General features: G+C 43.4%; 2 protein-coding genes across 6 annotated transcripts in view; one reads left to right on the top strand and one right to left on the bottom strand.

Annotated features, from left to right (window-relative positions):
• slc5a10 (solute carrier family 5 member 10) overlaps positions 1-17,500 on the bottom strand; it is a gene marked incomplete at both ends in the record, with an annotated part of 99,495 nt that overhangs the window by 48,311 nt on the left and 33,684 nt on the right. Inside the window, one exon of the mRNA XM_084319207.1 lies at positions 14-121. Within this exon, the coding sequence (XP_084175333.1) occupies positions 14-121 (108 nt within the window). The remainder of the gene's footprint in view (positions 1-13; positions 122-17,500) is intronic.
• The window catches only part of fam83gb (family with sequence similarity 83 member Gb), a 35,424-nt gene continuing 19,005 nt past the window's right edge, over positions 1,082-17,500 (top strand). Inside the window, exons 1-4 of one of the 5 annotated variants that reach the window (XM_084319203.1) lie at positions 1,082-1,432; positions 1,606-1,664; positions 2,418-2,965; positions 12,167-12,334. In XM_084319203.1, the coding sequence (XP_084175329.1) occupies positions 2,480-2,965; positions 12,167-12,334 (654 nt within the window). In that variant the 5' untranslated portion in view covers positions 1,082-1,432; positions 1,606-1,664; positions 2,418-2,479. Of the gene's footprint in view, positions 1,433-1,548; positions 1,665-2,414; positions 2,966-12,166; positions 12,335-17,500 lie in introns of all 5 variants that reach the window. The other 4 variants (XM_084319204.1, XM_084319202.1, XM_084319206.1 and 1 more) reach the window with 4 other exon arrangements.

Raw genomic sequence — 17,500 nt, 5'->3', positions numbered from 1 at the left:
ATAGGATTCTCACCACTCGGCATCAGTTCAATGACCAGTTTAGGGAAGGCAATGTTGGAGCATCCCACTTCTGCACCACACACACGTACACACTCCTCTGGGTCTACACAGCCCACAGAGTCTGGGAATGATGCACACACACACACAGAGACACACATACACGCAGATACACACACACACACAGACACACATAAACGCAGATACACACACACACACGCACGCAGATACACACACACGCAGACACATGCAGACACACACACACATGCATACAGACACACACACATACACAGGTTACAAGCACAAATATACACACAAGTGCAAAGTGTAGCTAAAGGCTGGCTACACACACACACACACACACACGACACAAACACAGATGTTATACAGTACAAGCACAAATATACACACAAGTGCAGTGTAGGTATAGGCTGGCTACACACACACACACACAAACACAGAGGTTATACAGTATACAAGCACAAGTATACACACAAAGTGCAGTGTAGGTATAGGCTGGCTACACACACACACACACACACACACACACACACACACACACACACACACACACGCACACAAACAGAGGTTATACAGTACAAGCACAACTATACACACGAGTGCAAAGCGTAGGTAAAGGCTGACTACACACACACACACAAGATGTGTGGCTACTGGCTATACACACATGTATGTGAACTCTAACACTGTAGTGTAACATTAATATACACATTCCATATTTGACAGATCAGATTCATGTCATGACAAGTGGGGTGGGCATCAAAAGGTTAATCCCTACTTCCTCTGTGGGATTATTGCTTCATGTTTCTATAGAAAACCAAAATGATTTAACAATACAGGCTAATCATCTATCATATTACTGTAAGTGCATAGCTATTAGGCTATACTACATTTAACCCCCTTCTTTCGTCTTGGTACTTTTCATTCATAATGCATAATTTTGAGGGGAAAACAAGAATGAAAGCTGAGCTCTCTGTCAAGTTCCAGTTCAGAAGGCGGAGTCGGTTGTCTCTCTCCTCCTGACCAACACAACCGGACACTCCGCCCTCACTACCCCGGTGATCGGGCTTCCTTTCTGGGTCATAGTTCTGTCTGCCGGCCGGCCGGTCTGTCTAGCTGCATGTGGCGGACATAACATAACTCATAAACACTGTCGTCTCTGGACTTCGCTCAACTTTTTATGTCTGGAGGAAGGGAGGGAGGAAAAGCATTCGCAGAAGAAAGAACTTCCTGGCGTGTTTAGGAAGGACTCGGAGGATTATCGCCCCGCACTTTAAAGCCTAAATAATAACTTTTTTGTCTCTCGGCGGGGAACACATTCCAGACCGGACCGTGTGGAGGACAAGGACCCGGTTGTCTCTCCATGTTTGAAATTAAACGGTCCGAGAGAGGAGCTGCAGCCACACAACAACAAGTAAGTCGACTATAGTCAGCAGTACAAAAGTTTTGTTAATGAGTCATAAACCACACATGGATTAGGGAGCCTTCTGTTTGAGTTCCTCTTCTTTGGATTGACTCACTGGCGGACAGAGAGACGGAGAGAAACACTCATTTCTTCGTCATCTCCCTGCTGCCCTGCGGCTGCAGCTGAACAGGACTCCATGGACGCGGGCTCCGTCATGTGACAGGCGTGGCTGCTCTGCAGGGTGAGAACTGGCTTACCTGCAAGGGTGTGTGTGTGTGGGTGTGTGTGTGTGTGTGTGGGTGTGTGTGTGTGTGTGGGTGTGTGTGTGTGTGTGTGTGTGGGGGTGTGAGTGTGTGTGTGTGTGTGTGTGTGTGTGTGTGTGTGTACTCAAGTGTGTATTGTACACTGTAAAAAAGTTCACTGTATTATTTTACAGATTACTTTTGTTTTTCGACTTTAAGTGTAAATGCCATAAAAATACAGTAAATGACCTTTTATCAAAATATTAACCATTAAATGAAGGTTGTAATCTGTAAATGTATTTGATTTTACTGTAATTTATTTGACAGTAAGTACTATTTGGCAACCAACCATTGATGCATGCCAGACATTTACCGTTTTCTTGCAGCTTTTTTTCTTACAGTGCAAGTGTGTGTGTGTGTGTGTGTGTGTGTGTGTGTGTGTGTGTGCGCGTGTGTGTGTGTGTGTGTGTGTGTGTGCACGCCCGCCGCACGCTCGTATTGTATGTAATTTGAGATCTGGGTTGAGCTCGAGACGACGCGGTCTGAGAAAGAGGGCTGCCGCCGAGGCACACACACACACAAGCACATAACCTATACACTTCCATTACAGTTGCTCCCGTCGAATAGACATTGCGAGGAGTTTTAGGCTTTATTTGTATACGCTTAACTTTGGATACTTTGGATATACATTGTTGACCACTTGGATTCATAATGGACCATATAATGGCAACTTCTGCATTTCTCTCCAGCAGGGTTTGACCCGTCACTAAAAAAAGGAAATTTGGTGTCAGTTGGTGACGTGTTGTCGGTTGCCATGGCGCTGTCACAGATCCAGTGTCTGGACGACCACAACGTCAACTGGCGCGTGAGCGAGGGCAAGCCGGAGTTCTTCTACAGCGAGGACCAGCGGCTGGCGCTCGAGGCGCTGCTCTGCGAGGGCCGCGCGGGCTTCACCGGGTACCTCAGTGAGCACGGCGTCCGGTGCTTCCTCTCGGACCCGGAGCTGGAGCGGGTGGCGCTCACGGTGGAGGCCTACCGGCCCGGGTGCGAACACACGACTCCCACGACTCCCACGGCCACGGGGGCGGGAGGGGGGGAGGTGGATGGGGGGGACGCCCCGTTGTCGCTCCAGTATTGGCCCGACCGGTCGGAATCCTCGGTGGCGGAGCTGGACCTGGGCTGGCCGGAGTCGATCTCCTACCGGGGGGTCACGCGCGTGACCGTGCACACACAGCCGCCGGTCGAGGGGAACACGCACATCAAGGAGGTCGTGCGCAAGAGCATCGCGTCGGCCCAGAAGGTACTAGGCAATGGTGATGATGTTTGTTGTTGTTGATGATGATGATGATGATGGTGGCCAGGTGGCAGACTATACTGTGTTACAATATCATCCGCCTATAGCCTATATAGCCCAGTGCTTCTCAAACCTGTTCGTGCCAAGGACCCCCAAGTCTACACGTAACAGGACGATTTAGTTCCAGGGACCCCCATCTGAGAAAATATTTGTTGTTAAATATGAATGATTCCAGGATTCCATAACTATACTGTCGGTGTGGGCCGATAACAGAGGAGAAAGTGAAAACTATGATCAGAGTAGTCATTCTTATATACATTCTCTCATTGGTCTGACCTATTGAATACAATCTTTCATAGTGAAATTAAACTATTCCCCATTTTACTCATAGCCTTTACCATTCAAGAATATCTCTTATAGCCTTTACCATTCAAGAATATCTCTTATAGCCTTTAGTTTTACCATTCAAGAATATCTCTTATAGCCTTTAGTTTTACCATTCAAGAATATCTATACTCATAACCTTTACCATTCAAGAATATCTATACTCATAGCCTTTACAATTCAAGAATATATATACTCATAACCTTTACCATTTAAGAATATCTATACTCATAGCCTTTAGTAAGAATTTTTATACTCATAGCCTTTACCATTTAAGAATATCTCTTATAGCCTTTACCATTCAAGAATATCTCTTATAGCCTTTAGTTTTACCATTCAAGAATATCTATACTCATAACCTTTACCATTCAAGAATATCTCTTATAGCCTTTAGTTTTACCATTCAAGAATATATATACTCATAGCCTTTACCATTTAAGAATATCTATACTCATAGCCTTTACCATTTAAGAATATCTATACTCATAACCTTTACCATTTAAGAATATCTATACTCATAGCCTTTACCATTCAAGAATATCTATACTCATAACCTTTACCATTCAAGAATATCTATACTCATAACCTTTACCATTCAAGAATATTTATACTCATAGCCTTTACCATTTAAGAATATATATACTCATAGCCTTTACCATTTAAGAATATCTATACTCGTCTCTGTGTTTTCTTTTACCCTCTATCCTCACTCATCAGGGAAGCTACTTGGAAAAAAAGATCCAATCCACATATGAAATGTAACACCAAATGATAAAAAAGTAGTAATACAGTTACTGTCACTCAATTGAGTTGCATGCTTCTCATTTAACAGCTGCCTAGCAGTCAGACGTGACGCAAAACCGAAAAAACATATCTGGGTTCGTCACAGGGAAAAGAAAAGGTCAAGGAACATTAACTTTCTGTTGTATGTGCCTTGCACAATGTAAACAGTTAAACAGTCAACAAAAATGTTGAACTTGCACCTTTTCAGACCGTTTACCAACTTGACAATGGTCTGAACAACAGGTCTGTCAGCTTACTGTAGCTCTCAGAACATAATCCCTTATTAAGCGGTCTCTCAAAGTCTTCCTTCCTTTCATAGAATAGTTTATAGTTCCAGTAGTTAACTACACCAAAAAAACAGCACACAAAAAAATCAACAACTACAAAAACGAACTTGAACAAGAAGGAGGGCTACAGCATTCTTGTAGTGTGAATCTAGTGTTTAGAAGGTGCTCTTTGGATATTGGGGAGCCAGTAGAAAAACAACAAAGTTCAAGGCACTTTTCATATATATACAAAAAGAAAAAGCTTTAATATATTGCTTAGTTCATGTTTGAACAATAAAAAACTGCCAACATGTTTCGGCCTAGCTGTCGGCCTTCTTCAGGTTGCAGTTTTTTATTGTTCAAACATGAACTAAGCAATATATTAAAACTACAAAACACTATATGCAATTTTGTTGAACTGCCACCAAGCTAGTGCAAAATGTTTCCTTTCTCTGTCATTAATTTCCTCTGTGCTGTCTCTCAAAAATATTCGCACATACATTTTATTTATTTATTTTACCTTTATTTTACCAGGTAGTCACTTGAGGTCAAAGATATCTTTTTCGAGCAAGACCTGGCCAAAATGGCAGCAAAACAAAAACAAACATACAAATACACAAAACACAGACAGAGACATAAAAGGCAAAGTGGGGCAAGAGGATACATTTCAGCTGCAGCAAACAAGATTGAATGGGATTGGGGGGAGATTGGAGGGTAGGGTAAAAAGGTAGAAAGAGGATGGAAGGTGAGGCTTTGCAGGAGGTTGCTGGGGAGAGAAGGTCAAGTTAAAAATATAACACCACATTATGCAGTGAAGCATCGACATTCTCCTATCTCATTCTTTAAAATGCCCTTAATTTGAACTTTTAAATCAGATATGGTAGTGAGGGCCTGCAGTTTCAAAGTTATACATGTTATACCTGCTTATATCTCCAGCCTCTTATTTTGTTATACCAGCAATTATAGCACTCACTCTACTAGTCTGACAGACTCTTTGCCCCCAGGGTGCATACAGTGACACAGAGCTTGTTAAAACTGTTGTCTCCTCATTATGCACCATTGAGCTGCAAAATACCATTACCAGTAGCACTCTCTCCTTTTACAAACTGCCCTGAAGGAAACATTTAGGTTTTAAATGACTGGGGCTTCCCTTGACCATGGGGCTTGGGCAATTCATCACATTATCTTTTCAATTAGCCTTTGAGCCAGGTCATGTTTTTGTTTTTCAGTTGAATTATATTTAAAGTTTGAGGAAATCCACTGTTAAAAGGGAGGGTTTTACAATTATCATTTTTTAAGTTCAATAAATGTATGGTGTTTCCAAACGTCAATGAATAATGGTGTTAAATAAATGTGATCTCAATATTGACCAACATAATCGTCATTAGGACTTTTGCCATGATCAAGCAGCCCTAACCCTGACTCGAGGTGGTCTGTTATGATATCTCTGGTGTGGCCTGTATGTCTCTCTTCCTTTACGTCTCTGGTGTGGCCTGTATGTCTCTCTTCCTTTACGTCTCTGGTGTGGCCTGTATGTCTCTCTTCCTTTACGTCTCTGGTGTGGCCTGTATGTCTCTCTTCCTTTACGTCTCTGGTGTGGCCTGTATGTCTCTCTTCCTTTACGTCTCTGGTGTGGCCTGTATGTCTCTCTTCCTTTACGTCTCTGGTGTGGCCTGTATGTCTCTCTTCCTTTACGTCTGGTTTGGCCTGTATGTCTCTCTTCCTTTACGTCTCTGGTGTGGCCTGTATGTCTCTCTTCCTTTACGTCTGGTGTGGCCTGTATGTCTCTTCCTTTACGTCTCTGGTGTGGCCTGTATGTCTCTCTTCCTTTACGTCTCTGGTTTGGCCTGTATGTCTCTCTTCCTTTACGTCTCTGGTGTGGCCTGTATGTCTCTCTTCCTTTACGTCTCTGGTGTGGCCTGTATGTCTCTCTTCCTTTACGTCTCTGGTGTGGCCTGTATGTCTCTCTTCCTTTACGTCTCTGGTGTGGCCTGTATGTCTCTCTTCCTTTACGTCTGGTGTGGCCTGTATGTCTCTCTTCCTTTACGTCTGGTGTGGCCTGTATGTCTCTCTTCCTTTATGTCTCTGGTGTGGCTTGTACGTCTCTCTTCCTTTACGTCTCTGGTGTGGCCTGTATGTCTCTCTTCCTTTACGTCTGGTGTGGCCTGTATGTCTCTTCCTTTACGTCTCTGGTGTGGCCTGTATGTCTCTCTTCCTTTACGTCTCTGGTGTGGCCTGTATGTTTCTCTTCCTTTACGTCTCTGGTGTGGCCTGTATGTCTCTCTTCCTTTACGTCTGGTGTGGCCTGTATGTCTCTCTTCCTTTACGTCTGGTGTGGCCTGTATGTCTCTCTTCCTTTACGTCTGGTGTGGCCTGTATGTCTCTCTTCCTTTACGTCTCTGGTGTGGCCTGTATGTCTCTCTTCCTTTACGTCTCTGGTGTGGCCTGTATGTCTCTCTTCCTTTACGTCTGGTGTGGCCTGTATGTCTCTCTTCCTTTACGTCTGGTGTGGCCTGTATGTCTCTCTTCCTTTATGTCTCTGGTGTGGCTTGTACGTCTCTCTTCCTTTACGTCTCTGGTGTGGCCTGTATGTCTCTCTTCCTTTACGTCTGGTGTGGCCTGTATGTCTCTCTTCCTTTACGTCTGGTTTGGCCTGTATGTCTCTCTTCCTTTACGTCTGGTGTGGCCTGTATGTCTCTCTTCCTTTATGTCTCTGGTGTGGCCTGTATGTCTCTCTTCCTTTACTCTCTCCTTTGTGTAGCTTGTATGTCTCTCTTCCTTTACTCTCTCCCTTGTGTAGCTTGTATGTCTCTCTTCCTTTACTCTCTCCTTTATGTAGCTTGAAATGTCTCTCTTCCTTTACTCTATCCCTTGTGTAGCGTGTATGTATTGTATGTGTTATATTATGTGAAATAGTTTTATTTTATTTTATGTGAAACTGCTTATACTGCCATCTTGACCAGGACTCCCTGGAGGAAGAGATCTTGTATCTCAATGGGAGCTTCCTGGATACATAAACAATAAATAAATATAATACATATTATGCAAGAACCCCAAAACACAGCTATGAGCTTGTCACACATAACAATGCTGTGATGATACTACAGCAGCACACCTAGGCCCTGCCACCAGCACTATCACCTTTACCATTCAAGAATATCTATACTTGTATCTGTGTTTTCTTTTAGCCTCCATCTTCACTCATCAGGGTTGGGGAAGCTACTCGGAAAGCATCGTTTTTGCAAGTTGGAAGGATTTGAAGTACAGCTAAATAAATATAGTTTGGTTAACTATAAAACGTATAGTTCAAACTACTTGTAAATAATAATAAAAAAAAAAAGCTCAAATCAACATATGAAATGTAACACCAAATGATTAAAAAAAATAAAAAGTAGTAATACAGTTACATGTCACTCAACTGAGTTGCATGCTTCTCATTTAACAGCCGCCTAGCAGTCAGACGTGAAGCAATTTTTTTTTCTCCATCACCTTTACCATTCCACACAACACACACACACACACGCATGCGCACATTTCTATATCTTTATTTGTGTTCACATTTTAGACAAAATTCCTTGAACAAAAACAATAATAGATGCACAAACAAATCTTGGAATCTCAAAATGACATACAGTATGTATCTAGTCCGAGTCTATGGATAAAGGAAGTAGCGTCTCCTCCAAATCTGGCCAATTATCACAGATATAGAGCAGAATTTTGTCAGTCTTCCAGACTGTAATCAAAAGTGCACACACACACACACACACACACACACACACACACACACACACACACACACACACACACACACACACACACACACACACACACACACACACACACACACACACACACACACACACACACACACACGCACACAGTCTAGATATGTCCCAATGTCAGACACAGAAAAGGAAAACAACACCCAGTGAGTGGGTCAAGTCCGCGCGTCCTTATCATAGTTGATTTATTATATACTGACCTATTGTACTGCAGTCACTGCAGTCAGTGTTTTATTTCTCACTCCCTGCCTTTCTGTGGCACATTACTGGAGGACTCAGTGGAGTTTTCATTGGCACCAGCAAAATCACGCAAAATATCATAAAATAGATTAGAAAGAATATATATCATCTTTGGTACAGGCATTTGTTTGTGTGAAATAATGAACATTTGAAGACTAAAGCCCTCCTCCAACCTAAAGACAAACAGCCTGACCAGCCTGTTGGAGGTTTTGTTTTGTTTATTTTACAGGATCCCCATTAGTTGTTGCCATAGTAGCCATCTAGTCTTCCTGGGGGTCCACACACACACACACACGCACGCACGCACGCACGCACGCACGCACGCACGCACGCACGCACGCACGCACACACACACACACACACACAGTATGTACAGTATATTATATTCAAAGAAATGCGAGGGGAAAAGAGAAAACATTTATTAACCCTTTCACTACCACACTACCAAAGGGTTAAAATGGTTTTCGGGGACCACGAGCTAAAGAAGTTGAGCTAGGTGGTGTAGTGGGCAAGGCGCTCGCCACCAATGCAGGAGACGCTGGGTTCGAGCCCAGCTCTCCGCATTGCTATCAGCTTGGCTGGTCGTTCATACTAATACAATTGGCAGTGTTAGGGGGTGGGAAGCTGATGGGTGGGGATCGGACGTTGTGGACAGCGACTCCTACAGGTCGGTTGGTGCGCCTGCGCAGCAGAATCAGGAAGCGACGGGGGCGGCGTGTCCCTCCCACGCAGACCCCCGACGCTGAGAGATCGCGCTGTGCAGGTGAAAAGATGCGACGGCTGCTTCCTCGAGTACCGGAGGGGACACGTGATGTAAGACTTCGTCCACATTGCAGCCGGCTTGTGGGAGGCATGGCCTAACAGCGTTCGAGACAGGGGAGGGTAGAATTCGATGATACGAAATTGAGATGGGAGAAAAATAGAAAATGGGAGAAAAAGTAGATAAAAAAATTAAAGAAGTTGAGACGCTGTATGACTCTTATGTTGAACTCGGTCCAGCCTTAACCAACTTAACCCTTTCACTACCACACTACCAAAGGATTAACCCTTTCACTGCGACAATACAGAAAGGTTTCACCCTTTCACTACCACAGGGGTTCCCAAACTTTTCAGGCCGCGACCCCCGAAATAACAGTGTCAGAGAGCCGCGACCCCCACTATTATAGGAGGTAAACATTTATATATTTTTTTAATAATACTTTTTTTTTTTTTTTTTATAAATGGAAATGTATGGTTGAAACATGCAAACGTTCAAACGCACACACACTAATAAGCATTTGAGGCTTTTAACCAGGGCCGGACTGGGGAAATCATTCAGGCCAGGAAATATAGTGCGAAATATAGCCCCAGTCAGGCCACTTTTTAAGCAGGGGGTCTGGGGGTCCCCACCAGGACATTTTGTTACAAAGACTTCATTTCCTGCATTCTGGTGTAGGCATTTTTTTATTTGTTTTTACATGTGGAACGCCCTACCCAAAGCTGTAAAGGAATGTGAATCACTACCCACTTTCAAAAACACTCTCAAAGAACACCTACGGGAGACTGCAATTCGAAACTGCAAATGTCCTAACCCAACCCCCTTCAAATGTACAGTAAATGACCAACTATGGCTTTGTCAATATTCCAATGTACAGTGTACAGTGTCCCCTACCCAAATCCCCCCCCCCACCCCACCCACCCAACCACCTCCAATGTACAGTCCCCCCCCCCCCGTCCAACCCCACCCCACCTACCCAACCTCCTCCAATGTACAGTTTCTACGTCAAATGTATATACTCTCTTTTCTGGACTCTTTTTATATCACAAACAGTACTGTATTTGCAAATCTGGTATGTCATAAATGTATAGATGTAGCAGTACTGTCTATCTGTATGTGTCATATATGTTATGATGAATTGAAAATGGGGGACCCTGATGTAAACAAGACGAAAGTCTTTCTCTGGTCTGCATCCCCTTAACAATTGTATGTATTGAGCTGTACTGTACTGTACCCATTCTGCAATCTGTTAATAACGTTTTCAATCAATCAATCAATCAATCAATTAATCAATCAATCAATCAATCAATCAATCAATCAATCAATCAATCAATCAACCCTTTAAATGCCAGTGTTTGTGATGGCATCACAAATTATTGTTAAAAAACAGGCTAGCATATGTATGATTAGCAACAAAACTGATTTTGATGGATTTTTTGTTTTTTGTAAGGGTCCCGCCTCCACCAATCACATGCGGCTCCCTTTGTGTGTGACGTGTGTGTGTGTGTGTGTGTGTGTGTGTGTGTGTGTGTGTGTGTGTGTGTGTGTGTGTGTGTGTGTGTGTGTGTGTGTGTGTGTGTGTGTGTGTGTGTGTGTGTGTGTGTGTGTGTGTGTGTGTGTGTGTGTGTGTGTGTGTGTGTGTGTGTGTGTGTGTGTATGTGAGCAAGAGAGATAGAGAGAGACAGTTCTCCAACTTGTGTGGGTTGAAGTGATCTCCTGGTTGTTCCCCACCTAGGTTATCTAACTATTGGCCTGGCCTGATTCTAAGTTCAGTGGCCTGACTGCATTAAAAAAATTAAAATAAAATCTATTTTATTTATTTATTTTTTTAATCATCTGGCGACCCCCCCCCCCACGGCATCTCGCGACCCCCCACTTTGGGAACCCCTGCACTACCACACTACAGAAGGTTAACCTTTGCACTAACACACTACATAAGGTTAACCTTTTCACTACCACACTACCAAAGGGTTAACCCTTTCACTACCACACTACCAAAGGGTTAACCTTTCACTACCACACTGCACTACCACACTACAGAAGGTTAACCTTTGCACTAACACACTACATAAGGTTAACCTTTTCACTACCAAGCTACCAAAGGGTTAACCCTTTCACTACCACACTACCAAAGGGTTAACCTTTCACTACCACACTGCAGAAGGTTAACCTTTTCACTACCAAACTACAGAAGGTTAACCTTTTCACTACCACACTACAGGCGGTTAACCTTTCTCTACCACACTACAGAAGGTTAACCTTTTCACTACCACACTACAGACGGTTAACCCTTTCACTACCACACTACAGAAGGTTAACCTTTCTCTACCACACTACAGAAGGTTAACCTTTTCACTACCACACTACAGACGGTTAACCTTTTCACTACCACACTACATATGGTTAACCTTTTCACTACCACACTACAGACGGTTAACCGTTTCACTACCACACTACAGACGGTTAACCTTTTCACTAATACACTACGGTTAACCTTCTGTAGTGTGGTAGTGAAAAGGTTAACTGTCTGTAGTGTGGTGGTAGTGAAAGGGTTAATGACCCTTTGGCAGGAACTCTCTGCCGACTGGCCGTGTCTCATACTGGGGGCCTTTGGCAAGTGAACCAGGAAAACACAGACCTGTGTAAAGAGTGTCGCGCTGTCACTACCGGTGAGTCGGTGACCAATAACACGACGTCTCTCCCCTCTCACCTCACCACTCTGACAGACACGCACAGACCTCTTCTCCTCGTCAGTACTTACAGACCCACTACTGAAATAATGTTCTCTGTTGTGAGTCAGTCCATCGTCACTTTGCACTCAAATGCACTTAGCGGAAGAGGAAGAGACTTTGGGAAATACTGATAAAATTATAGAGTTGATTAGTGTTTCTCGATGGATCCCACCCACTCGGAAGCAGGAAACAAAAACAATATTTGTGCTCTCTCTCTCTCTCTCTCTCTCTCTCTCTCCCTCTCCCTCTCTCTCCCTCTGCAGGTCATAGCGGTGGTAATGGATGTGTTTACAGATGTGGATATCTTCAGAGACCTGCTGGACGCCAGCTACAAGCGCAAAATCCCTGTTTACATCATTCTTGACCCAGCGGCCGTGCCCTGCTTCCTGTCCATGTGTAGCAGAGCTGATATGCACCGTGGACACCTGAAGGTACACACACACACACACACACACACACACACACACACACACACACACACACACACACACACACACACACACACACACGCACACACACGCACACACACACACACACACACACACACACACACACACACACACACACGCACACACACGCACACACGCACACACACACACGCACACGCACACACACACACACACACACACACACGCACACGCACACACGCACGCACACACACACACGCACACGCACACACACGCACACACCTAGGCGGTGGCTTGATAAGCCGAGGGATGGGTATTATACCCAGAGGGCTGTCTGCACTTGATACGAATTAAAACATCATTAGATTGCAGGTTCCAAATAGAAGAGAGCTGGGCCCTCATTTATCAACAATGCGTAGAAAGTGTTCTATTTTCGTTCTCAAGCACAGAATTTAGAATGTGTGTACGCACAGAAAAATCTGGATTTTTCAACCGTGCGTACACAGGTCCTACGCACACTCCGTGTTGATAAATACCATTTGTTCTACGCTCCGCGCTCGTGCACGATTTTAAGTATTTGCATATAGAACCGCCCGTAATTAACCATATACGGTAATGAAACACCCCCATGAAATGTGGAAAAGTGGACTAAACCGAGCGAACGCGTGGGAGAAATACGCGACAGGCTGACAGACGGTGATGTTGGATATGATATCTATTAACTTAAAGACCATTGCTGCCTGGGCAGCGCAAACACTAATAAAGACCATTAACCACTGTTTGGCGTTGGTGTCATTAATAATAACCATGCTGGAATATGAATGCCCTTTTTCGTTTTCGTTCTTTTAAAGTTCAATTACCCAGGGATTAAAGTTCTCCGTCAATTTGATTCCAAATTGCGACGGATTTTCCGTAAATTTTCTACCTGCATGGTTTAATATGATTTGTAGAGGCATACAATCTATTTTGATGTCGGTATTAGGTATAGCCTATATAAATTATATATGCATAGCCTACATTATGCAACAGTAATTTGCGCATAACGCAGCATGGCACAGACATGTCACACGGAGCCCTGCGAAGCATACATACAGTAAACTTGTATCTTTACGCTTATGAAAACATTTAATAATATTATAGGCTATATGTCCTTGTTTGGCCATAATAGCCTATTCTCAAATGGCCAAATCTCCTCGCTGATGGACCCATGTATAGCCTATATGATATTCCTATCAGGGTTTCCGTTAGAAAAAATTGTTGCCGGTCTCAGTGTCCGGTAGATTTCAATCTACCGGACAAATGGGATCAATTCCGGTCAGAGTTTATTGAGCTTAAAAACAATTGATAGGCAGGCTATATAAAGAATGACATCCTCAAGGCATGTAGATTTATAATATTTTAACTTAAAACTAGGCTACTTTTGCGTATATACAGTCATTAATATATTCCAAATAAAATAAGTCCCTCGAGACTCCGTGCTGCTGCCGACTTGAGGTGTCAGTGGGCAGTCGGCCCGACATTAATAAACAGCAGTCTGTTATAATCACATTTTTATGAGCTAACGAATTCCGTTATATTGGACATTTGTATTAATTATATCAAGCGAAGAACTGAGAAATTTGGCAGAGAGAGACGGCAACATTATTGTGGGTTTGCGTGACGACTATCTCCACCTCCCAACGACTTGGTGCTGGATTTGCGAGAGCATGGAGCTGCAGAGCCGCAGAGCCAGCGGTGTTTTCAGGTCCGGTCTGGGGACCGCTCAGCAGCGCCCCCCCCACCCACCAGCTGAATTGCCAATGGCTGAATTCGAGTATTGCACTGTGCGGGCATAGCTCTTGGGCTCTGCGGCTCTGCAGCTGCATGCTCTCGCAAATCCAGCACGAAGCTCCCGCTGACAACATCGTTGTCATTATTAGACCTGCTTGGTGAAGCAACGATGAAACAAATGTAATGATTGTTTTGTTCATCGCATAGGCTATTTAATTTTAGCCTATTTTAATACAATTCAAATAATCAAATTGTGCTTAGAGGGAATTATTTTCACCGGACATTATGACCGGAGAGATTAAATATGTCAGACTTCAACAGATTTTGCCGGTCAAAAACCGGTAATTACCGGACAACGGAAACCCTGATTCCTATATGTCTCCAAGGAATCGTGGGGCTCGGGGAAGAAAGGGAACCCCTGCTATAGCCTATCCTTTATAATGTTTTTTTTTAGTTTTTTGATCCACTTTTTCTCCCATTTTCTATATTTTTCTCCCATCCCAATTTTGTATCATCCAATTCAACCCTCCCCTGTCACGAACGCTGTTTCTTGCCTCCCACAAGCCGGCTGCAATGTGGACTAAAGGCCTCTACATGCTACAGCAACTTCAAAGCAACTGCACCACAACATCGACAAAGCAAAGGTGTTGCAGACACTTTGCCTTTATGCTTCTGCAACATCGACGCACAGCCTATGTAACATTGTACCCCGTATGTAGCTAGGTTCCCTAGATAGATGACACTTCCCTTCTAAACCAACCCATTGATAACAAGCAGAAAAATAAGCATAATTTTTACTTCCGGGCGGGGGGTTTCAAAATAAAAGAGCGGCGTCTAAAAGCACCGTAAATACGTTTATTTTTTACAATATCTAACGTTACACGAACCTAAACTAATCTAAAGTTAGGTTCGTGTTAACGTTAGATAATGTACAAAATAAACGTATTTACGGTGCTTTTAGACGTCGCTCTTTTATTTTGAAATCCCCCGACCGGAAGTATTATAGTGTCTGTTGCTAGCAGCTTAACTTTTGCCGGCCGGTTCTGTGCTTTTTCTAGCTAACGTAACATCATTAGTTTCCTAAGGAGAGGAGAGAAAGACCGCGGCTCACATGCAGCTCAAACTACCTGTTGGAATACATTAATTGATTGATGTTTAACTTGTCCCTGTGTGTGTCCAGTCATTTCGACTAGCAAACGTTGTATTTAACGTTACCTCAGGATACCATTGTATTTAGTTGGTTAGCTATGTAGCTAATGTGGATAGCATTTTGAATAGCACCAATGCTAGCTGGCTGGCTACAGCTTTATTTACTAAATTATGGAGGTTTTTTAATCGTCAAGGTAAGAGAGGATTTGTCATGATCAACTGAAGGCGTATGCTATGGAACAATATGTGCTTGGGTTTTCAGAAAAAGGCCAGCTATGACGCTAATTATTTAGCTAATAGCATAGCTTGCTGGCTACAACAATGGAGGATGGTATTCCTCGCTGCGGGACCAATATTATTCTATGACAGCCCCGCCCCCATTCACTACCAACCAATCACTGCTACGCAATATCAACACAACGGTTGTTTAGATTAGATTTTGGAGACAGGTACGCAACATCCTCGCAACACAGTCTACAAGACCCTCTAAAACAACCGCGTTGAAATCGCGCCGATGTTGTGTTGCAGTTGCTTTGAAGTTGCTGTAGCATGTAGAGGCCTTAAGTCATACATAGCACAAGTCCCCTCCGGTACTTGAGGTAACAGCAGTCGCATCTTTTCACCTGCGCAGCTCGATCTCTCAGTGGCGAGGAGTAACGCGTGGGAGGCTCACGCTGCCCCCGACACTTCCTGATTCTACTGCGCAGGCGCACCAACCGACCTGTAGGAGTCGCTGTCCACAACGCTCGATCCCCACCCATCAGTTTCCCACCCCCTAATACGGCCAATGTGTATTAGTATGAACGACCAGCTAAACTGAAAGCAATGTGGAGCGCTGGGATCGAACAGGCGATCCCAGCGTCTCCGCATTCGTGGCGAGCGCCTTGCCCACTACGCAACGTAGCCGCCTTCTATCCTTTATAATGTTATATGCTATTTTATTTACAGTAGTCTATTTATGATTTGTTTCCATAGCCGGTCTCAGTTATGCTGTGGCTAAGATGGGTCGGGATTAATGAAGCTGATAGGAGACTGCTTCTCGGCTATACGAATTAAAGCCACGATTGAAAATAATGTACTTCCTTCTTGACAATAGCATATACTATAACAATAATACGAGAGTACAAGAACAATGAATCTCACTGCCATGTAGCCTACGCCATGTATAGCCTGCCTATGTGATCAATAAAAACGCGAACTTGAATTCCATCATCATATTTATATGTTGTGTCTGTCCACTATGTTTGTTACTTTGTTATTTTTTTCCCCTATGTAAAGCGACCTTGGGTCTCTTGAAAGGCGCTATATAAAATGAAGCTATTATTATTATTATTATTATTATTATTATTATTATTATTATTATTATTATTATTATTATTATTATTATTATTATTATTATTATTATTATTATTATTATTATTATTATTATCACGTCTGTGCGGGAGCTCACAAATAGACTGTGTTAGTCTCAGTGAAGTTTCAACGGAGGTCATCTATTCTAACCAACAAATTGAAGTAGAAAGCATTTTGTTGTGACCAATCTTATTTGGAAACATGACACACAAAATTTCGCTTTTTATTTTAAACAATATTTAATCACGTTTGGAGGTGGGTGTTCTGCGTCTGCCCCCCCGTGCCAAACAAGCAGGCCAACCTCTTGTTCGCGTGTGAGCCCGTTATAATTACACTACTGTCGCTATTTTACAATTAACTATAATGGGTCATACAGAACATGCCAGTGTTGAAACTAATGCACAGAAGCTTATTTCCACGTTGTAGTCTTCATATTCTACCGCTGGGCGCCAGGTACGCATGCTCTGAGCTGTGCGTAGATATACGCACAAAGTCAAGCACACGTTCAAATTGATAAGTGCCACACTTTGCTTAGAAATGATCGTACAAGTTCAAGTTCCTTTTATTGCCACACGGCCAGGCCGGTGGAATTCAAGCACGGTGCAGGTGGTAGCTGCGACAATACACCACAAAAACATAAAAAGACACATGGAACAGTACAGTACAGAAAACACCACCTAGAACAAATACATGACAGAAACAGTACAGTACAAAAAACTATAGATGACAGTTCAATGTAACCTAGACCAAAGGAAACATAGACAGCAGGGGGTGAATTTAGGAGGAGTTGGAGTTAAGTAGTTGTATGGCCTTGGGGAAGAAACTGTTGTTGAACCTAACCGTGCGACTGCCCAGTGACCTGCACCTCCTACCAGAGGGGAGGTGTTGGAAGAGGTGATGAGCTGGGTGCAGGGGGTC

The sequence above is a fragment of the Notolepis coatsorum genome, assembly GCF_963971535.1.
Source record: "Notolepis coatsorum genome assembly, chromosome: 7".
Classification (NCBI taxonomy): Eukaryota; Metazoa; Chordata; class Actinopteri; order Aulopiformes; family Paralepididae; genus Notolepis; species Notolepis coatsorum.
Note: the sequence above shows the minus strand (reverse complement) of the source record. Positions and strands in the feature narration are given on the sequence as shown.